Source organism: Lichenostomus cassidix, unplaced genomic scaffold (genome assembly GCF_008360975.1).
Source record: "Lichenostomus cassidix isolate B80296 unplaced genomic scaffold, HeHo_3.0 HiC_scaffold_763, whole genome shotgun sequence".
Lineage (NCBI taxonomy): Eukaryota > Metazoa > Chordata > Aves > Passeriformes > Meliphagidae > Lichenostomus > Lichenostomus cassidix.
This window is the reverse complement of record NW_028147660.1, coordinates 25,603-47,896: the sequence shown is the minus strand read 5'-3', so window position 1 is coordinate 47,896 and position 22,294 is coordinate 25,603. Positions and strand designations below refer to the sequence as shown.

Here is a 22,294-nt window from a genome sequence, read left to right as displayed (position 1 = left end):
ACTTTCTTTCGGCCTTTTCATAGCTAGAACAAGTAGACCTATTTCCTCCATCTCTCTTAATTTTTGTCTTTATGCCTTTACACCGTTTAACCCTGAGGGCTCATATGAGCATGTTTGGTGGTATGGGGTAAGCTCATCCCACACACACAGGGGATGTTCTCCTTATATCCAGCTTGTCTTGAGTTCCGGCTGACACTGATGCCTGAAACAGGCTACCTGAAAACAGAGGCTGAAACAACTAGGTGTATAAAAAGCGTACAAATTTATTCAAGGCCTTCAACGTATGTTGTGGCAAGCAAAGTCCCTCCTAGTGGAAAACTCCCAAAATGGACCCCAGGTCACGAGCTCTTCACCTTTTATAAGTTTTGTCTTATTGGCATATTGGTCCCTAATTCTCCAATCACACCTTCAGGCGATGATACTGACTGCCCCAGGCCCTGCTCCCCCCGCTCCATCGCTGTTTACATATTTTTGAGCCCTAGGATAATGAATAGGTCCTTGAATCTCTATCCAGAGAGCTTTGATTTGGTTAAATGTGTTGGGAACAGAGCTTTTCAGCATTCTGTAAGAGCACACAACTTCACCAAGTTACAGACGCATGAAGAGAAAAAAAACCCCAAAATTATTAAGGCAGCAACACTGCCTTCTCTTGCCCTCCTTCCTGGTGCCTTTGTTAGGAGCTTAGCCCTGTCACCTCAGTGCCTAAATTGTGGGTGACATGCTGACAGAAGGATTGTTGGTCTCATCAGATTCTGGAATAGTCTTTTGGATGGAGTGGTTTAAAGATGCCCTGGGATCTCTTCCAGTATGTGCTTGCTTTCTCAGAAGAACTGAAACCCACTACCTAGAATATCTCTTTCCAATCCATCAGAAATAGCTGAAAACAGTACCTGAATTATGAATGACCCACCTCGGTGGGATGGGCTATGTCTTTCTTTAAACACAGTGTAACAACCCTCATAAAAATCATCCCAGCGACTGAATTACAATAAATTTTCTAATGAGGAGGCAAAAAGGAGAAGACAGGAGTTCAGAAAAGAAGGGACATCTTTCTTCACGTTTCATGGCCCTTACTTCCCACATGTCCATCTGTGTGCTGCTTCATCCAGAAAAAGCTCATTTTGAAGACCTCCTCTGTAATCTCTGTGAGTTATGCGAAACTAATGAACTCTTGACCTGTGCCCTAGCAGAGATGAGGAAGCAGGTGATTGAAAAGTGGATTTTGCATGGGAATGTTTAGTCACACATGTAGCATGGTTATAGTTGCATTGACTTTTCTGCAGTACTTTGCAGCTAAGAAGAAGAAGTTACCCTTAGCTGTAATTTAAGGATACTGAAACATAAAAAGAAAAGAACCAGAGCCTGCATGTCAACCCTGGCAGTTCAAACATTGCACAACGCAAGAACTGCCCAAAGAGATTGATTGGCCAGCCCATGGCAGCTGCTACAGGACCAGCTGCACTGGGTGTGTAGGAGATAACCTCTCTGGGTCTGTGGGTGGCCAGGCTTTGCTAGCTGTGAGCAGAGCTGACCCCAGGAGCTCTGTCTGCTGGGACCACCTAAGCCTGTGGAAGGCCAAGTGGCTGGTGGCCTCCTGACCCATAGGACAGCTTTCTTTCCTCACAGCATGGGGCTATATAAACGGTATTATCATACACAGAGGGCCAGAAACCTTTTCTTTTGGCTCCTAGTGTCCACTGGCTACTGGGGAAGAGGAGAAGAGTCCTCGTGCAGCAAGTTACCCAGCTACCCATGCAGCATGGCAGGAAAAGTAGCCAGAAGCCCCTTTGCCCTTTGGTGTTTCTGGTGAAGACTTAATGCTTCTGACAGAGCTGATGGGCAGATGCCAGAGCTGTGGAGAATCCCAGAGAAATTTGTCCTTGGAGATGTGTATGGATGTTCTCCCAGCCATGAAGTGCCATCTGTGTGTTGCTGACTGGGTTGTTGAGGGTCTGAGGTGCCTCTTGAGCTAGCTGCTATGGAGCTCCTTCACCGAGGAATGGATTGTGATACAACATCCTGTTCTGCTTGTATTTGGGCACTGGCAGAGCCTGGACCAGTCTGGCTCAAGCTTGGGCTCCTGCCAAGCAAGACTGCTAATGGGAGCAGCTCGAGGCCCTCAGCTCTCCCCAGCCTGCTGGGACAGGCAGACATGGCCATGGGAACAGCGTGGAGCTGCCCTGTCTGCCAGAACACTCGGAAGGACGGGAATTCTGCTCGACCCTGTCAGCACCAGTTCTGCCTGGGCTGCATCCTGTGGTGGGCAAAGAGAAATCCAGCGTGCCCACTCCGCAGAAGAATGACAGAAGCTGTCAGCTTTTCTGAGTAGGATGAACAGGACAATATACAGTTTGCCGTCAAAGAATTGCTGGAGTCCAGCAGGGAGAGCTGCTGGCCACCTTGCCAAAAACAGCCCCTATCACCCTGTGATGTCTACTTCATCTTCACAAGGAATTCTGTCCCCAGCTGAGCAGGGGGCTGCAGGGCCAGAGCTTGTGGATGGCCTCCTACCTGAGGTGTGGGCAGAACTTTTCAAAAAGCAATGTCATCTGCTGCTCCAGGGGTGCCTTGGCTGCACCAGAAGCTGGAGGAAATATGCCAGGAGCACAGGTGGCTGGTAAAGAATTCGCAGAGCAGCATCCTGCATGCCCTCTGTGCCTTTGGTCAAGATGCCAAAACCTTGGTGCCACTACTGCAGCCTCTCCTCAACACAGATACACTGAACCTCTCTGGTCCATGGCCTCCTCAATGTCCTTGTGGGCCAGTGCCACGAGGAGGCCCAGAGGCTGCTGCTGTGCTCTGGTGCTGTCAGGGGTGAGAACAACAGCCCTGTGGCCAGAGCCAGCTCCAGCTCCAGCAGCTCCAGCAGCTGCAGCTGCAGCAGCTCCCAGGAGGAGACTCCTTCCAGAAGCCCTGCTGGCTCCAGTGGGGAAAACCAACACACACACTGGAGAGCAGCCTCCCAACACACACTGGAGAGCAGCCTCCCAACACACACTGGAGAGCAGCCTCCCAACACACACTGGAGAGCAGCCTCCACTGCAGCCATCCCCCACCTGCACCCATCCCTGCAGAGCAGGACCTGCCCCGGAGGACCCAGGGCAGCAGGTGGTGACAGTGACATGTCCCTCTGTCCAGGGCAGAAGTCACAGCCCCTCTGCTCCTGGCTGGGACAGGGGCTGCTTGCCCAGGAGGCCCTGCTGTCCCACAGAGAGGAGGAGCCCAGGGCCCCAGGGCTCTGCCCAGCCCTGCAAAAGACCACCCTGGCAGCAGTGTTAATGAGGCTCTAGCAGCCATTTAGTCAAATGAGAGGAAACAAATGTCTCTTTCCCTGACATGATCTCTTGCACAGCTTTCTCCTCCTTCTCCTGCTGCCTTTCCCTGACCCCACACCCCACCACTGACCAGGAGCCTCAGGGCTGCAGGAAATGCTGCGTGAGCCATGATGATTGAAGAGCTTCTGAAGAAAACATGGGGGTGATGCTTTCAGAGAAATCACGAATGAAAGATCAACCAACCTCGCAATCAATCGTATGCCAGAGGATTCCATTAGTTAAATATCAGACAGCAATAAATTAGTGAAAAGATATGGGAAGAAATTAAATCTCCTCTAGGTGTTGGCTTTCCTCAGGCTCCATGGTCTATGGGTTGCTAGACAAACTTCATTCTGGAAGAATATTAATTGCACTGACTTGTTGGAGACTGACCTCAAAAGGTCTCAGATCTGTGCTGAGCAGTGACTCAAATAAGCTTGACAGAAGCATCTCCAGCTGTCCAAGTGTAACAGGAAAACATATTCTCTGCTTCATGACTGTGTGGCAACAGCTGCTGCTGTGAATATGTCAATGTTCTTCATGGATAACTCCTGGGAAGGAATTGTGTGCACAGGCAGAGTGTGATTGATTCTATCTCTTCTAAATACTCCAATCAGATGATGGCCAGAGCTTTAATGCAAAAAGCACCATGACAGAATAATTTGCAATATTCTCCCCACCAGCCCTGTGGTTTTGGATTTCTTACTGATCTTGCCTCAAGAAATCAGTCCACAAGGATAGGCAAACCTCAGCATGCAAGTGGGAGTGCCAGTCTTTCTGGCTGCCGTTTATGCAGTATGTGCAAACAACTTTTCAACATATTTGCAAAAAAGCTATTAGTTCTTGCTATACATTTCCAGAACCTGACTCTCCCCTCTTTTTATTTTGATTTCAGATCAAAGCACCATTATTTTCTGGACAGGGAAGTAAGAACCAGCTGCAAATACAGGCTACAGGTGTGAACCTATACTGCAGGAACTGAGCTGTAGCTCAGAATTAGAGGCAAGAAGTGGTGCCATGGCAAATGGGAATGTTTAGTGTTGACACAGGAAACTTGTGCAATGCCTTACCAGCCCATGACCCACATTGCTGTCAACTCTCTATCCGGTGTGACAAAGAGTGTAGAGAGCTGACGACAAGTTAAAAAAAAATAGCCAAAATGTTCATTTTGTTAATATGGTGAACAAGGACTATCTAATATTACAGCCCTCATAGAAGTGAGTATTGACTTAGTACATGCTGGCAGCTTTACTTTGAAATCAGCAGGTCTGTATAAATATAGTTATCAATACAAATTAATTTGCTCTATGATCTAAGTAAAAATACCTCATTGATGAGTTTAGTAGAAGGTTGCAAGGTCAGCACTGATTACAATTTCATTTTTCTTTAGTGGCTATTGTGCAGGAAACTTACTCTGGTTTACAAAGTAACCAGTCTGGATATCATTAAAATGCCAGTACATTTCATATAGCCATTTCTCTACCAGAACAAAGCCATAAGACTTCACAGCCTTTGAAAATACATTTTAAAATTATTTCTTAAACCAACTGCTGGAGTAGGACTCAGAAAAAAAACTCTCTCAAACCTCAACTCCACTGAAATATTCCCTTCCTTGTCACTCTGTGAATAAGCCCAGTGTTCACTTTCTGAATTGTCCATTGCTTTTCTGAGATGGAAAGTCCCACTTATGGTGGTTTTGGTGTGGTCAGCAACTGGGGAAGGGTCTCCTTCCTTCATCAGCTCCACACTGCAGTGCCTTTGCAGTGAGTCCCACTGGCTGCTTTTTGCACAGCCGTGGTGCTTCCACATGAGGCAGAAAGTGCAATTGCATTTCCAGCCAAAAGCCCATGAGGAGTGGGGCAGCCAGAGCATCCTGTGCAGATACAGCCTGCAGCTGTGACTCGAGAGGGTTTCTGTTGCTGCCCAGCGCAGCAGGTGTGTCTCCTCTGTGACTGCCCCCCTTCTCCCTGGTGCCCATGGATAGGAGCTACGAGGCTCTGCAAGGGCAAGGGAACAGGGTGGGGATGTCTGCTGGCAGTAGAGTGCAGCGCAGAGCAAACAGACCATGACAGTCCTGGAGTGTGAGACAGAGAACTTGTGGCACAGCTGGGGACTGAGCCAGTGAGGGAAGGTGCTGCTGGACCTGCTGTTTGTGAAGAGAGAAGGGCTGGTGGGGAACGGGAGGGTTGGAGGCTGCCTTGGGCTGGGTGATCACCAAATGCTTGTGTTCAATTCCCAGAGAAGGAAGGAGAGGTGTTGGGAAAATGTTGAACTGTAAGAAATTATGAACTGCTTAAGCTTTAATAGACCGTGCTTAGTCCTGTATTCCCCCATTGCAGTGATTAATGTGGGCAAGTGGATATCTTAGCCTTGAGAATAAAGAGAGTGGGCCTGCCAAGAAGATAGCTGCAATGCATTCAAGGGGAAGAAACTGGTTTGAGGAGGCTCTTGACAATAGGAGGAGAATTTGAGGAATGGGATGTTCTCCAAACGACCACCAAATGACTACTCTCACTGGCAATACTTTTGGGGAAGTGATTTAAATCTGTGAGATACTTTGCAGGAATGTTTAGCCTGTGCATTTCAGCAAAGTCATGAATATGTCTTAGTTCCATGGATACAAACTAATAGGTGAGATTGCTGGATGTGCATGTGTTAGGGAAGTGATTCCCCTCACACCCAGCACTGAAATCAAGTCATGCCTGCTTTCTCACACTGAGCTGGCAGTGGGGATCGGGCCCTGCTTGGTAACTTTCATTTCTGTCATTTCTGTTGCACAATTAAGAAAGGTCAAAATGAAATCTTTACCAGCTGTTTCCCTGTAGTTTACCTTTCTGGGGACCAAAGCTCTCTGATGCAGGCAGCCTGGGTGCACACAGAGAAATGCAGACTCCCCTAACCCCTTGGTTTCCCCACAAATGTCAGTACTTGTTCCCAGGTGAGCCCAGCTCTGGCAGCAGAAAGAGCCTGCAGCGCAGTGGGCGCTGTGCCCTGCCCAGCCAGGGCTCTGTGGCACAGAGCAGCAGCAGCGCCAGCACCTTTCAACCTGCTCCTGCCTTGGCTTCCCTGGGAGCCAGAAGCCTCTGGAAATCAGCACTGCCAGTCACATTCCCAGCTTGGAGCAGCTCCTGCTGGTGGGCAAATGCTGCCAGTTGTAGTGCTTCCAAAGAGGAATAAAGGCAGAGGTACAGAGGTTCATACAGAGCAGCCCGGCACTGTCCAATAAATGTGTGAATATGTGGGGTGATTTTTTAGGAATTATTTCAGCTGTTAAGCCAATAGTGCCTTCTCTCCTGGTTCTGTGCAATGACTTGCCCATTTTCTTGGTCTTTATTCCTTTGGTTTGGGAAAGTTTGGTCTCAGTGTTCTGTTGGGGTAGAGGCTGTAGGTGCTTGGGGCACTCCTTGAGTTACTCCTGGATCCCTTGAACAGCAGGGTTTGACCTACAAGGGGGTTTGTGCTGTTGTGGGACAGAGGAGAACTTCCCAGGCTATTTTGTGTTCACTCTAGGGAAGGCTGGGCTGCTTTGCATTATTTCACAGAGCAGCCCAGAGCAGCTGCATTGTGATGTCAGGGGATGGTTGCCAAGTCCCCGTGGTGTCATCAGAAGGTTGCCTTGGTGCACAGAAGGCCTCAGTGTCAGAGCAGCTCTTGGGCTTGCTCAGTGCAGGAGCATCCTCCTGGTTGAGGCGTTGTCAGTGGGCAGCTGCACTCTGACAGGAGCCTGATCTTTTTTCCCGTGTTGGAGCACAGTGTGCAAACCTGCACAGCAGTGCTCAAAGCATGGAGCCATTTGCTGCTGCAGTTTGCACTGTTTATGGCATTGCTTATTCTGGATATTACCTAACTAACCTGGCACGTAAGTAGAGGTTTTCCCTGGGTGTAGTCTAATCTGGCTTGTGTATCCCTTCCTGGTCTTTCTCAGTGACTGAGCTGATTTTGAAACAAAAAGGCCATTAGGATGCCACTGGTTTGGTGAAACTTCTGTCAACACATTCAGCTAAAAGGGGGTGTCTGTAGCTGGGGAAGTGCGAGCAGCACTTGCAAGGGAATCTGCAGGGGTTCTGTTCCCTCCACGGGAGAGTCTGTGGCAGAAGAGTCTGTCCTTTCCTCAGTTTGCTGGGTCAAGCAGGAAAACTTCCAAAACACAGGCTGGGAGACCTTCTGCAAAGGCCTTCTAAAAACTCTGCAATTCTCCCCAGAATTCAGGGAAAGCTGCTTTTTTTCTCGATCCTGATATTAAAGAATTTGACTGTCTTACTTGACCCTTTGCTGAGTGCTAAACAAGCAATTTCCTTTGCAATGAAGTGCAAATTCCAAAACAGTAAGTGTCTGCTCCTGAACTCCAGAGCTGCTCCTCTGCTGTTTCACAGTAGAACTCCCACAGCTCTGGGGGATTTTGGGGAAGCTTTTCTGGACAACTGTGTCCAGCAAGTTAATGGGAATTAGTGCATGCAACTTGTTTAGGAGGAAAAAAAAAAGTACCTGAAAGAGAGGAGAAAAAAAGCTGCTTTAGCTGTTGGGCAGAACAGAAGCATTGAGTGTTAAAGAATGATTTGCATTTTCTTGATCAAGTTAATATTCATTCACTGGCAAAAGAGGCCAAAGCATAGGCACAACCAGGAATATTGTCCTGTTCCCTTGGTTGCTGAGTGAGAGAGCTGTGTCTCGTGGAGGGATGTTGTGAAAGGAAACTACTCTCTGCTGGGGTTGACTTGTGCTGTGGGATTCACCAGCACAGGCAGTTTGCTCACAGCATCTCGTTCATTTTCCCTTGCCCTCTGCAGGTCACCTGACCCGTGTGTTCAGAGGTGCCGATCCCAAGGTGAGTGAGAAAGGAACCTTTGATGTTGCTGCTGTTTAAGAATTGTGGAGCAAGCTGTGAGCTTGGCCTGTGGCACTAGAGTGTAGAGGGCCAGCTGGGTGGGCTGAAAGAACATCCATTTCTATGTCTGCAGCAGCAGTAGAAAAAGGCATCGTTGGCTGTTTCCTAACGTTCTGTTTCAGAGCTTTTAAAGAACTAAAAGCAAAGTTTGCAGAGAGAGTGTTGCTTGCTGATTGTAGCCAGGATGCAATATCTAATTCAGAACAATTTGCAGTACTGTTGAATTAACCCATTTTAATTTAGTTACAGTGACTTAGAATCCCATTGCTATCCAAGTTTATGATTTCTCCTTAGTAGAGCTGGGTAAAGAGCTGAACAGAAACAAGGTTATAAATGATAGGTAACTGCCTGTCCCTCACACTACTGCCTGTCCACAGAGCACAGAACCAAGAGCAGACTCTCCTCTGGCTCCCACTGCTTCTGGAGAAGAGGCCAAAGAGGAGCAAAATGACCACAGTCTTTCAGCTGTGGCCACACCACAGCCTGCAGTTCCTGAGCCTGTAAGTGCCAGTTCTCCTTGGTGCTGTCTGTAGAGCAAAGCAGAGCTGCAAGTTTCTGACCAGACAGCCCTTGCTGTTGGTGGCTGAAGATGCTCAGTGCTGGAGTCCTGCCAGCACCTAGCGATTCACCCCAGCCAGGGACAGCTGGAAAATGGGCTTTGACCTGTCATGTTTAGGCCCCAGCTTGCTGGGATTCTGATAGGGGCCAGCCTGGATCGTGAAGGCTCCCTGTCCCCAGAGGAGGGAGTGTCCAAGGACACCACTCCCAGCCTTGCTGGGTACGTAGGTGACACTGTGGCCTGGAGAGACCTGTCCCACTCCACAGCCTGGCCAGGGAGCTGGAGGCACAAAAAATGTTGATCTGACCACACAAGTGTTTTGAGGTTGTTTGTTCCCACAAGCTTCTTGGGTGTGCTTACCTGTGAGTAGTTCATCCTCCACTGGGGATGTGGAGCTGCTGCTTGAAGTGAGGGATTTTGGGGCCTTTGTGTCCAGGCTGTTCTGTTCCCTCTTCAGCAGAGCAGTCTGTGGCAGAGCTGAGTGGCACTCTGAGTGTATCTGTCCTTTTGCTTTTGATAAGCTGCAAAGAGATGATTGTGTTGTGCATGAATCTGTGTGGGGCATCTCTTCTCCCACGTGGCAAAAGAAACGAACTGCATTGTTCTGAACCCTCCTTCTGAGGCAGAAACCAGAGAAGGAGAGTTTCTGTTGATACTTTCTGTTATGAAGTCTGCAGCTTTGAAAACTCCATTTGAAAACTCCAATTGCAGCCTAGGGGCAAAGCTGCAGGTGCTTGGCTGCTGTCTTGTAGTGCTAAGAACAGGAAGGACTTCCTGAAATTCTTGATGCTGTATTTTAAGACAAAAGCACAACTTTGTGCCTGGGGAGCTGCTTGGGAGAAAAGGACCCAGGGGGGCTGGACAACAGCAGCTGAGCATGAGCCAGAGTGTGCCCAGGTGGCCAAGAAGGCCAAGGGCATCCTGCCCTGTGTCAGCAATGATAGGGCAGCAGGAGCAGGGCAGTGACCATTTCCCCTGTGCTGGGCAGCAGTGAGGACACATCTTGAGTGCTGTGTCCAGTTCTGGGCCCCTGTGAAGCAGGAGGACATTGAGGGGCTGGAGAGTGGCCAGAGAAGGGCAAGGGAGCTGGGGAAGGGTGTGGAGCACAAGTCCAGTGAGGAGGTGCTGAAAGAGCTTTAGCCTGGAGAAAGGGAGGCTCATGAGCAACCTTCAGCCAGACTTCCATAAATCCCTACATGACAGTGCTCACCACAAGGGCCCTTTCCCTGCCAAACATCCCCTCACTGCATCCAGGTGCTTTGGACACTGGAATAGGTGACACTTTCATCTTTCAGTTTGATGGTTTGTTGGTTTGCTAGGAGAAGAAGCCCTGTGTGTTTTCTCTTTCTCCAGCAAGAGAAGGCACTTTTGCTCAACCTTTCCTGCCCTTTTCCAGCACTAGAAGAAATTCTGCTAGAATTTTAGCTTGCAAGGTGGCAGTTCCTCAAGATGCAGTCTTTTTGCATGAGAACACATAGTTTGGGGCAGGGATGTTGGTGCAGGACCTGCTCTGGTGCCAGGCAAGCCACTAGGGCCTTGTACATCACTTTCAAGTTAACAGCACCTGTGCCTTTTGGCAGCCCAGGGGATGAGAATGTGTTGTGTTCTGGGTATGGGAATTCAGGAGGATGTCAATGCCCTTGCATTCCAGCTGGTCCTCAAGAGATCAGAGGGGCTGGGAGGGGCTGGGCTTCATTTCTCATTACAGCCACTTTAGCACCCTCAGTCTGGTCAAGTTCAAGAGAAGCACTGGCCCAAGCACAGATGCACAAAGAGTGCAGTTCCCAGTGCAGTGCTCTGGCTCTGATCACATTCCATGAGGACATACATGCTCCAGATTCCCCAAGAGTGTGGTTTATTGAAGCAACAGGAGAGCAAGTACAGGATTGCTGCTGATCAGGGCACTGGCTGCTGAGTGTTGATGTGTGTAGTGATAGCAAGTGTAGTAAGAGAGATTGTGATAGTGAGATCTGTCTATCTATCTATCTATCTATCATCTAATATCTATCTATCTAGTTATCTATCTATCTATCTATCTATCTATCTATCTATCTATATCTATTATCTATTATCTATCTATCTATCATCTATCTATCTAATATCTACATCAATGAATCTTCCTGGGTCTGCTGCAGGGCATTTTGAGGTGCAAAGCTCACTGAAATGCATCCCTTCTGGAGAGGAGGAGAGACATGCTCTGGCGACAGATCCCAAGCAGGCAGACGTTTCCCCTCCAGAAATGATTGTTTTTTCCCCACAGAGATATTTTCCTCTTCCAGCCTCTTCTGCCCTGAAACCCTTTTCATGCTATAAATTCTGGCCTGTCCTAGTGAGGTGGCACAATCCCATGCTCTAGGTGGGGTTTGGTGACTTCGGTCATGCATGCATTACAGGACACATGGTGTCCTTCACTGGCCCCCCAAAGTGTGTGTAAGTTAATATGTTAATGGAGTTTAATGAGGGTCTCTGTTACTGTCCATGAGAATGTTTAGTTGAGAAAAGGGGGAGAATAAACACCTTGCTCCTCCTCCATGTACTGAGGCAGCTGTAGAAGCTCTCTGACCTCCATCAGAGGCTCTTTGTGTGCATCCTTATCTCCGGGATGACCGTGATTTCTAGCAAGAGTGTAGATGTTAGAAAGGCAGGAATGTCATTCAGGCTGGAAGAGAACATGAACTCCAGAAGTGACCCTCCCAAGGAGTGAGGTCATACATGAAGCCACCTGCAGAGCCAGGATGGAGCTGTGGCACAGGGCTGGGTGTCAGTCATGACTGAGAGACAAAGAGGACCCAGCAGAGGAGGAGGGAGGCCTTTAGCAGACCCTTGAGAAATACCACACATTCCCTGTCTGCTGCCTAAAGGGTCTGTTGGAAATTCAGTCCCACATGGTCTATGTTTGTACTGTCAGTCTCACTTTGGAATTTGTGCCTCCCCATGGGCACAGAATGAGCCAGGAGAGCAGCAGCACAGTGCTTTGGGAATGTGTGAGCCCAATCAAACTTTGAGTCTTGCCCCACATACCTTGTATGGGAACTTTAAACCCATCTTCTCTTGCTTTTTGTGCAGGTCCTTGGAGAAAAAGAACAAGAGCAGATTGCTGTAGCAGAGGTGCCATGCCAGACTCAGGAAGAGCTGTTCCCAGCCCAAGAGCAGCAAGAGCAGATTGCTGTAGCAGAGATGTCATGCCAGACTCAGGAAGAGCTGTTCCCAGCCCAAGAGCAGCAAGAGCAGCTCAGGCAGCAGGTGGAAGAGCCACAAGACAATGGCCAGGTAAGCCTGACCAGGCAGGGGACAGAGTAAAGGGCAGGCAGGGAAGCATGAAATGTAGCTCTTGGGACTGGGGAGGCCAGGAGTCCTGCAGGCACTGAAAGCACAGAGCCCTGAAATCTGCAGAGACCAGCACTGGGTTACAATGGAAGTAGAGTTAGGTAGAGAAGCAGAAAGAAGTGGCTGAATGAATGGGATTTTGAGGTCAAAAGAGGAAAAAGCTGAGCCTGATGGCAGCTCCCAGTCACTTGCTCTGCATTTGTGTCTACAGAACATCAAGGCAGAGCCACAAGCAGAGCTGCCCGAAGCTCAGAGCACACCCATGATAGTGAAGAGGAAGAACAAGAAAGACATGAGAAGAATTGAAGATAACTGGAATCTGCATCGTCAGAGGGGTGATCTGCAGAACCAGGTGAGTGTAAGAGTGGCAGCCACTCCACTCATGAAACCCTCTGTCTCTCGTTCTTTACAGGACACCAGGAAACAGCCTCAGGCAGAGCTGCAGGAAAGAAAAACTCGCAACAAGGCAGACGAGAAGACACTGGAGGAAAACATGAAAATCATTAGGGAGGAAATGAATCTCTTCCTTCAAAAGCATGAGGCTTTTCAAAATCGAGTGATTGAAACAGCAATAACCACTGCAGTCACCAAAACTGGGGCTTTCTGCCCTTCTTGCCTTTCCTCTGCACAGCAGCAGGTGGGTGGGATGATGTCTCTGAGTGCCATCCTGCTGTGGTCACTATCACAGCTGCTCTGAAGGACACTTGCTGGTCTGTTGAATCTCAGCTGCTGCCCCAGACAGTGCGACTAGTCCTTTGGCCTGTTGGCCAGCAGTCATCCCAATGGATTCCTGCTGGCCTGCTCCTGCTCACCTTGTTTCTCAAGGTGTTTTTACAGGGGAACATGGTGAGCCAGATGGATTTGGAAACAAGCTGTCTGTATCCCTTGTCAATCTGGTCCTCTCCTGTTCTTTCCCTTTCCTCACAGTCTGTGACTCACAGCTGACAGGGACAAGCTGTAGTCTCTGACTGCTTTGTTCTCTTTGACTTGAGGTGGAAGAATGGACATCTCTCTGGGCAGCCTATGAAGACTTCCAGCAAGTGATTGGCCATGAAGAGTCCCAAGGTTGGCGTGAGGCACAGAAAGTGTCCCGACCAGAGGTACTGAAGATTGAGCACATCCAGAAGAGGGTGGAGTTAAGAAGGAGCTCATGGGAGGAGGTAGAACACAAGACCAAGGAGCTGCAAGTGTGTCTGCAGCCCTTGGAGAGGGGGAAGGAGTCCTTGGGAGGAAGCGGAATGGTCATTGTGGCAGTCATCCTTCAGAAAATCCATGAAAACGGAAGCTGAATGTGGCCATGAACTGGAGTAAAACCAGCCTTTGGTTTTGACCCATTTGGTTAAGAAGTGGACATCCCAAAATGTCCAGTTTAAGAGCCCTACATGTGGCCAACAGCATCTTCCTAAGGGCTTTTATTTGAAATGGGATCTCGGGGCAATCTCTGCCAGCCACCTTTCTGACACAAACTCATTTCTCCTTCCAGAGTTCCTCAGGCTCTCTCATGCAACCTGCTGCAGCAGAAGCGTTGTTTAGTGACACCTCTAGTCTGAAAGCTGTGAAGGGGAGCCCAAACAGTTCGTTCAGCTCCAGTGTGGTCATAGATGCTCAGACACAGGAGATGGAGGAGAAGTGCCTGGAGATACTGAGTATGTCTTGTGTGTGTCTTGTCTGAGGCACAGTGTATTATGTGCATGTGTCAGCACAGCTGGACCAAATTTTCTCCTCAGTTTGGTGTCACAGGGACATTTAGGACTCCCCACAGGAACTGCTGTGCTTGGAGGCAGTGAGAAAGTGCTCTGGATGTTCCTGCTGCCTCTGAGGGCAGCTTGGACTGGCTTGGGTTTGCCTGAGCTTCCCTCTCCACCAAAGGCAGAAGCAGGGATTGTCCCTGCATGAGCAGAAGGCTGTGATTTAGGAAATGTTCTAGGCAAGTCCTGGGTGCTAGTGGCCAAACTGTGCCGAATATTTGGCTACCTAAATTCTGCTTAGACTCCTGACTTCCCACCAGTCATCAGAGACCAAAAGCTTTGCAGAAATGGATTGGTTTGGGGGTTTTGCCTTTTTGTGGTTTAGTAGAGGTTTCGGTTGTTGGTTTTTGTTGCTTTGGGTTTGGGGTTTTTTTTGGTTTTGTGGTGGAGTTGGTATTTCTCCATCCTGAAGGAGTTCTTCTGCTCCAGGTGTCTTCCTGATGTCATTTTTATGACTGTAGTAATACCAGTACTACAGTTTGTTTTTATGGGAAAGCTACATTTTCGTCAATGAGAGCTCCTTTGAAAGAACATCAGGTGACCACACAAATAGAGAGCAAGAGGTGTTTTCTGTGTGGCCCCAAAAAAACCCAAGATATTTTTATAACAATCTCTATTTAGTATCGTAGTTTTATGCTTACAAAGATGTGTCCAAGAGACATATAGATGAGGTGTGATCAGGTAAAACTGCCCTGCTGGCATTTCTCAGGAGTGAGCCTCCAGCCCATCCACTGTATATTCCTCAGATCCATGGCATTCAGTTGTAGCTGATTGCCAGTCATTCCCCATGACTGCTAGAATCCTACCCATTGGCCCAAGCCCTGCACAGATCACTCTCTAGGACACCACATCAAGCCTTTGTGATTCTGCAGCACAACTCATTTCATCTGCTTCTTGCCCATAACAGCTGCCAGTGCTGTGCTCTCAGAGAGGTGCTGGTGGGGTTGAGAACAGAGCCCAGCTGACTCTGTCTGCCATCAGCTGTTGGCACAAAAAGGGCACTGATGTGCACCTCCGTGTGTCTGATCTCAAAGCCAATCATGTCGTGTCCTGAATGGGGATAGCAGCTTGTCACGGGGCTCGGACTGGCTGTGGCTTCTTGCCAGTGCTCGTCAGTGCTCATCCTTGGGCTCTCCCAGCCTTGTGCCACCTGGCCTGCCCCTGCTGACGGCTGCTGTGACTGCAGAGGCTGGAGCCTTCCTTAGCCGAGAGTCCCGCTGACGCCCAGCCGCTGCAGCGCAGAGCTGCCGGGAGGCAGCAGCCCCTCGTCTGGGCTGGCTCCTGCATGGCACGGCCTGGACTCACGAGAGGCTCAGCATCTCCTCTGGGCAGCTGTCTGTGTCACAGCAGAGCCTGAGGAGCACTGCTCTCCTTGCTGCCCATGCCCGCTGTGCCCAGCTGGGAAGATGGGGACGTGTGCGGTGCTGAGAGGGCGAGTCCAATGCGAGCGACTGATCCGCGCTGTCAGGGTGAAGGCAAGCAGTGTGCTTCTTCAGACGGGGCACAGGCAAGGGCATCTTCGAGCTCAGCCTGCTCAGAAAGGGGGAGGATCCTTAGGCTGAAAGCCCCATCGGTATTGGTTATAGCCTGAGCTGCTCTGCTTTACAAAGGGAAAGGTATTCTTTTGGCAAACTGCTGAAAGGTGGAGAAGATGCCCTCCTCTCCTGGGAAAACAACTCGTGGTGCTTTGTTTCCTGTCCAGAGATCACTTCAAAGGATTGTAGGAAATCAGTCTCTGTCCTTTCACAGTCTGCTGGCTTTTACTCCAACGTCTAAACAGCTTCTTCTCTCTTTGCTGCTGTTTTGTTTCTAGGCCATCTCTGCTGCAAGGCTGTCTGGGGTGTTGTTGCTGTTGTTGTTGTGGTTTTTTGTTGTAGTTTTTGTGGTTTTGTTGTTGTTCCTCAGCTGACCACAAAGGGCTGAGAGCCCCAGACAGTGGGGCTGCCTTTTGTATCTCCTGGAAGGTGAGATTTCTGCTTTAAAGTGAGCATCTTGCATTTTGTTTCTCTCAGGGAGAATGGTCAACATGGAAAATCCTGTGACAAAATACACTGAACTGGAAAATATCGGCAGCGGGTGAGTCTAACCACAGTTATTTCTACAAAACCACAGGCTGGCTGTTCTGCTGGTGGAATATCTATCACGTGTAATGTCAGGCAAGCTGCAAACATGTTCAGACACTGGGGTTAGATTGCCCCACCACTCACTGCTAGGCAGAATTTGTAAATGTGGCCAGAAAGCATTGTCAAGGACATCTCAATGCTGCCAAAATCTTGCCAGCAGCAAGGAACAGGACCTGGAAAATCTCCAGTCTCTCAAGTGTGGGACACCTGTGTGTTAATCTCCTTAGAATTTTTGGGTGTCTCAGAATCATATGGCCACACTAATGAAAGGAGAAGAATCCTGATTGCCTGAAAGAGCAACCTAGCCCCTGAAAGCTGTCAGATAACAGTTCTCAGGAACATTTCTTTCCAAGAGTTTGCTGAAGGAAATATTTGGTGGACAGGATTAAAACCACACAGTTTGAAAACTGAAACCTGAGATGGGAGAATAAGCTCTCTGAGCTTTTTGATCTGAGGCTGTAAACCCCAAAGCTACAGGAACAGGCCCAGTGCCCAGTGCCCATGGCCCTTGAGAGGAAAATGCGTCATCTGCCTTCTGGCAGACCCCTCAAGCATCCTGCAGGTTTTAGGTATTTACAGCAGAGATCTCCTGTCTGGGCTGGCTTTCACTCCAACATCTAAACGGCTTCTCCTTTCTTTCCTGCTGTTTTGTTTCTAGGGCTTTTGGAAATGTTTGTAGAGCAGTCGACACTGCCACAGGAGGAGAGGTAAATGTCAACAGCCCCCACAGATTCTGCGGCTCTCGAGGGCTTTCCCCTCTCGTGTGAGCTGTGGCTGGAGCTTTGGGTCACCCGTCGAGCTGTGCTGCAAAGGCACAGGAAGCACAGACTGGTGCCAGCCTGCAAATTACACTTGGGACAGCCTTTGCCCTTCTCAGCTGCCACAGGGAAGGAGGCACGGAGAGCAGCAGTACCTTTCAGAGAAGGATGAGCTTGCTTGCTCTCTCTCAGTTGCTAAAACAAAGGTGGAGCCTTAGAGCATCTCACTGCTCTTTGGGGCTACAGCTTCAGAGTCCTGAATTCTCATTTCTGGCTGCCAGCAAATGCATCTGAATCTTACTGGAAGTTCTTTGGCAACCTGCAGTGCTGCACATGGGAGCTGCACTTAGGGAGAGATCTGCAAGGCATCCCTAAAAGCCCTAAGCCCTTCTTATAGCCCAGGATGTATGTGTAGAGTACCAAGTCTTGGATTACTTCTTTTGAATCCCAGCCAGAGGAGCAGAGAGTGTGGTCAGAGCTTTGTGGTGATAGTTGAGACACCATTGTTACCAGGTGGACGTTAGTGGCCACGTGTCCTGTGACTGGCCCCCAAGTGAGCAGAGAAATGGGCTGATGGAATGTCACTTCCTAATTACTCCAAGGTCTAATCACAAGGCACTTTGGCACAGCTCGGCTGTGTTTTTCCAAAATCACTCACTCCATGTGTGTTGCTGTCTCATGCCACCAACTTCTCAAGTTACTGATTTTCAACATCATTTTAGGTTGCTATAAAGAAAATAAAGCTTAAATCGCTGAGGACAAAGCAATTAACCATTAATGAAATCAGGATCATGAAGATGAATAGGAATCCCAACCTGGTCAACTATTTAGATAGGTGAGTGGTGGTTGTCGTTTTATCCCACGAGTGTATGTTTACATAGTGCAAGCATGTGAGGTTAAAAACTAACTTTGGTCACTGCCAGGAAATAGAGGTATTATTATTGGTTAATTATTATTTCTCTACATATATTCAGTGGATGGGAAGAGATTATATTTTGTCTGCATTTGTCTCCCTAGGCACATGTAGTTTGAAAATTGTTCAAAAACCTGGATCATCCCTATCTTACTAAGTCAACAGCCTTCAAGTTCATTGCCTCCATTTTGAGGCATGATGTTTCTGGGGTGTCTTAAGTGCGGATGAACCATCCTAGGGAGGATTTCCTTTGGATTGTTACCGCTCTTTTCGATTGCTGTGCATGCCAGGAAGACCAGGTGCTTTTTTTCCAGAAAGGTGCTTTTTTTTTGTGTGAGAGCTGGCTTTTTCTTCTCTGCTGTTACTAAGCTGTATTTTTCCCTTGCTGGGCATCTAAGACATCTCCTTTTTCACACATGTGCCTTTCTCCTTGAGACTGCACACACTGCAAACACTGCACAGCCTAGAGGCAATGTCTGTTCCTTTTATTCTGTCCTCATTTCAAACGGACCAGGAAACTGGAATCAGCCGAAAAAGCAACGTAGCCATGCATGCTCATCTCCATGCCCTTGTTTCCTTCTTTCAGCTACCTTGTGGATAATGAACTCTGGCTGGTTATGGAGTACATGGATGGAGGCACTCTGATGGATGTCATCAACAAGACCTACCTGCGTGATGATGAGATTGCAGCCATCAGTCGGGAGGTTGGGGATCCTGCCTGTATTCCCAATGGCTTGGGCAGGATTGTCTGGGAAACAGGGGCTCAGAACTGGAGTGATTCCATGCGCCAAGCTTTGTTTCTGTGTTGCTGCTGTGCTATGGAGAAGCAGGAGCATCTCAAGTGAACTAACTGCCTGCTAGTGTCCCTGCATTCACTCTACTCTGTTCTTACAGTCTGATCTCCTGCTGTCATATTGTCGCTCTGTCTCTTGTATTTGTATTTGCTGTTCTCCACCTTGCCTCTCAAAATGTTTACCTGCAGCCTGTCTGCACTTCATTCCTTGCCTGTAAAAGCATATGTGCTGGTAGCAGGCTTTGAAACTAATGGCAAAGAAAAGGAGGGACTCATTTCTCACAGCCGTCAGCTGATAAGGACAGTAGTGCACCCAAAATGGCTTTTTCTTGAGAGCACATCCACTGCAGCAGCAATCACTCTGGCTGCTTTACAGGGCACAGTGTAGAACAGCAATTGCTCTTTCAAAAGCTGACATTAGAAGCCTTCCCTTAGAAGGCTACTGCTCTGCGAGTGTTGCAGCAGCAACTCTTCCTCTTGATGGCACCGTGTTCTGCCATTACTCCCATTTCCCTGCCAAGGGAATCTTTGAGAGCTGTTTCCTTTCTTGTGGGATGAAATCACATCACTAACTTTTATCCTGCTTTTTCCCTTTTCCCTCTCAGTGCCTGCAAGGACTGGATTTTCTTCACTCTAACCATGTGATCCACCGAGATGTGAAGAGCTGCAACATCCTTCTGGGAACCAACGGCTCTGTCAAGTTGGGTCGGTATATTCCTGGTCAAGCAGTGTTGCAGGGATGTAGGGTTTGGGGATGCTTTTGAGTGGATGTCAGTTCCCAAAAAATGGTGTTGGTGGCAGTGCAGGGACCCCTGCTGTGAGCTGAGGGCACAGCTGCAATGTGCACAGAGGCATTGGAAGGAAATAGCAGTTAGGAATGGCACTGATTTGTGTGTCTTTTCCAGAGGGAGTGAGCTACAATCTAAATCTTCCAGGGCATAAAAGCCACTGCTGGAGGCAGTGTAAACATTTGGGCATTTTTTTGAAATGTCCAATTCCAAATTTCCTTGGTTAACGTCCTGAGGACACAGAGCAGGGATGGATTTCCAGGAGCTTCAACAGCACAATCTCAATCATAGAGTGGGGAATTCTTTTGCCTGATTCCCTAATTGAACAGTATTTTCTTTTCTTCTCAGCTGATTTTGGCCTCTCTGCTCTGCTCACCCCTGAGCGGAATCAACGGAGCTCGGTGATTGGCACGTCTTGGTGGATGGCGCCTGAAGTTGTGACGCAGCAACCATATGGTCCCAAAGTGGACATATGGTCCTTCGGAATAGTCGGAATTGAAATGGTGGAACATGAAGTTCCTTACGAGAATGAAAGTTCTCTCACGGTAAAGTGTAAATGCTCTCTGATCCCACTGCCTTTCTGACCTGTCCCATGTTCTGTCTGCCATTGCACAAAATCCCATTGCCATCTGCTGGCACTAGTTCCACCAAAGTCCACTTCTACAAATGTCCCTGCAGCACATCAGCATCTGCAGGAGTTTTGTTTGCATCAGTGGGGGAACTCAAGCCTAACCACACACAGACATTCTCCATTCTCAGGCAACACTTTGCTTTGGGTTTCCAGTTGTTCCACATCTTCTGTCTGTGAAGATGGCCATAAAAACAAGGAACAAGCATCTCAGAAGTGGTGTTATCTTTTCAGAAATTAAGAAAAGAAACCTAAACCCAATGAAGTTTCTAAAACAGAGATATTTTAGAGATGAAATGCAGCCCCATTCTTCTCACTTCGAAACTTGCCTGAAACCAGGACAAGAAGTTGTAAAGGCCACATAGTATCTTCTGCTTCTTGTGCAGTGTTGCTGAAACACTTAGTGACCATATTTCCTTCCTAGTCCAAGCCACTTTCTCCAGGCCACCAAGCCTGAGCCTGGTGATATGGAGAGCCTGCCAAAACCTCCTGTTTGTTGCTGGCACTTTCTGGGATTGGCACACATTAATGCATTGACTTGAGTATCCAAATGAGCACGGGATTAACATAGGGATGGCACTTCTTTTTCTGTATTGACAAGGGAAGGTTTTCCTTTTTGCCACATAAGGGAAGCTGAAATTTGGAGACTGCTGAGAAACAGAGTTGCCCAAAGAGGCATTTTCATCCCAATACATTTCTGCATGCATCTTAATGTGTCTGTGTTGACCAGGAGGTTCCAAATGTTTGTTTCCTTATCCAAGGAATAACTGATGGATTTCTTTTTTTTCTCCCAATTACCATTCTTTTCAACAACAGAATAAAAAGCATGATGAGTTTTAGATTATCAAAGCTGTTTTTAAGGGAGCAACAAAGCAGACACACTTGTCATGTAATAATAATTGGAAATAGTGCAAAGTCCCTCTTCCAAATAGCCTGTCAAGCTGGTATGAATTCTCAGAGAAGCAAAACGTGCTTTTGCTGATGTAGTTCCCACTAAGTAGGTCAGCCATTGAAATCAGCTGCCTCGGAGAGATGTGCTGGATTTTGGAAAAGCTGTGGCTGCATTGGAGTTTGGGTTTTTGTTGGTATATGAAAGTCATCTGTGCCCCTCTGCCAGGGCAGAAAGTGCCACGACAGAGTGGAGGATAAAAAACGGGTTCAGGGAGAGCAGTTAGAGATGTGAAAGAAGCACATGGAGCCTCCTGTTTCCTTTTTCTCCAGGCTCAATACCTGATAGCCGAAATAGGGACCCCAGAGCTGCGACAGCCCGAGCTCCTCTCACCTTTGCTGAGTGACTTCCTGAGCCACTGCCTGCAGAGAGATGAGGAGCAGCGCTGGTCTGCCAAGGAGCTCCTGCAGGTAAAATGCAAAGGGGCAGCAGGTGAAACAGTGAAACAGTGTCTGAGGGATGGGCTCCTCCTCCATTGAACTCCAAGGCATCACATGAGCTCCCCTCCTCCTCACCTCCTACTCTCTGTGCTTTTCAAATGGAAAGGGTGAGGAATCCTAGGCTGGGCTGGCCTGCCAGAGACCTGTAAAGGTCATCTGGTCCAAGTGCCCTGCAATGAGCAGGGACATTGTCAAGTAGATCACATTTCTCAGACCTGGAATGTTTCCAGGGATGGAGCACCTACCATCTCTTGGGGCAGCTTGTACCAGTGTTACACCACACTGCTTAGACCTTGTCAGACTCAATCCTGTTTTCATTTAAAAATATTGCCCCTGCCTTTGAAGCACTGAGCTTGGAAAGTCATGCCTCGTTGTTCATTGTTGCTTTGTTTTCTTTTGGGCAGCATCCATTTGTAACATCAGCCAAGCGTGCGTCCAGCCTCGCATCACTGATCATTGCAGTGAAGTAGTGGAAGGAGAAGAAAACACCAAGACAGTCCATTAAGAACTTTTTCTCCACAACCAGCTTAGAATAGGATTGTAGAGTAGGATTTTTGAGGAAGATTGTAGAGTAGGATTTTAGAAGAAGATTGTAGCAGAAGATTATAGAGGAAGATTGTAGAAGAAGATTTTAGAGTAGGATTTTAGAAGAAGATTGTAGCAGAAGATTATAGAGGAAGATTGTACACGAAGATTTTAGAGTAGGAATATAGAGTAGGATTGTAAATCAATAAAGTTTCTGAGACACCAACTCACCTGGAAGATTCTTTCTCAATCTGTGAATAAGCTCAACATTTCCTTCAGAAAAGTCAGTTGTTTCTTAAAGATGGAAAGTGACATTTACGACTTCTTTGGTAGGCTGTATTCCAAAGACCACATGCCTTTGGAATACAGCCCACTGGCCAGTTTTTGCCCAGCCTTGGTACTTTGAGTTGAGGAAGAAAGGGCAGTGGTATTTGCAGCCTAAATGGAAAGAGGAGTGGGGCAGCCAAATGTCCTGTGCAAGTGCAGTGTTCAGCCGTGACTCGAGAGCATTCAAGTTCCTGCCACTTGGATTTGTATCCCTCAG

General features: G+C 48.2%; 1 protein-coding gene across 1 annotated transcript; it reads left to right on the top strand.

Moving 5' to 3' along the window:
• The first annotated feature begins 6,773 nt into the window (after positions 1-6,773).
• On the top strand, positions 6,774-21,976 carry LOC146420962 (serine/threonine-protein kinase PAK 3-like). The gene is made up of 15 exons (XM_085047853.1): positions 6,774-7,173; positions 8,102-8,139; positions 8,577-8,699; positions 11,825-12,028; positions 12,297-12,641; positions 13,078-13,185; positions 13,569-13,731; positions 15,846-15,909; positions 16,615-16,663; positions 17,437-17,549; positions 18,214-18,331; positions 19,026-19,125; positions 19,557-19,753; positions 21,058-21,195; positions 21,630-21,976. Exons 1-15 carry the CDS (start codon positions 7,098-7,100, stop codon positions 21,693-21,695), a joined length of 1,902 nt encoding a protein of 633 aa, XP_084903979.1. The 5' UTR covers positions 6,774-7,097; the 3' UTR covers positions 21,696-21,976.
• The last annotated feature ends 318 nt before the right edge of the window (positions 21,977-22,294 follow it).

What these genes read in the sequence shown, in the direction of transcription:
- LOC146420962 (XM_085047853.1), top strand. Translation starts at nt 7,098, where the DNA reads ATGGAGCCATTTGCTGCTGCAGTTTGCACTGTTTATGGCATTGCTTAT. An exon ending in GAAGTGCCTGGAGATACTGA is followed by an intron (nt 13,732 to 15,845) that starts GTATGTCTTGTG and finishes TGTTTCTCTCAG; the next exon opens with GGAGAATGGTCAACATGGAA. An exon ending in CTGCCAAGGAGCTCCTGCAG is followed by an intron (nt 21,196 to 21,629) that starts GTAAAATGCAAA and finishes TCTTTTGGGCAG; the next exon opens with CATCCATTTGTAACATCAGC.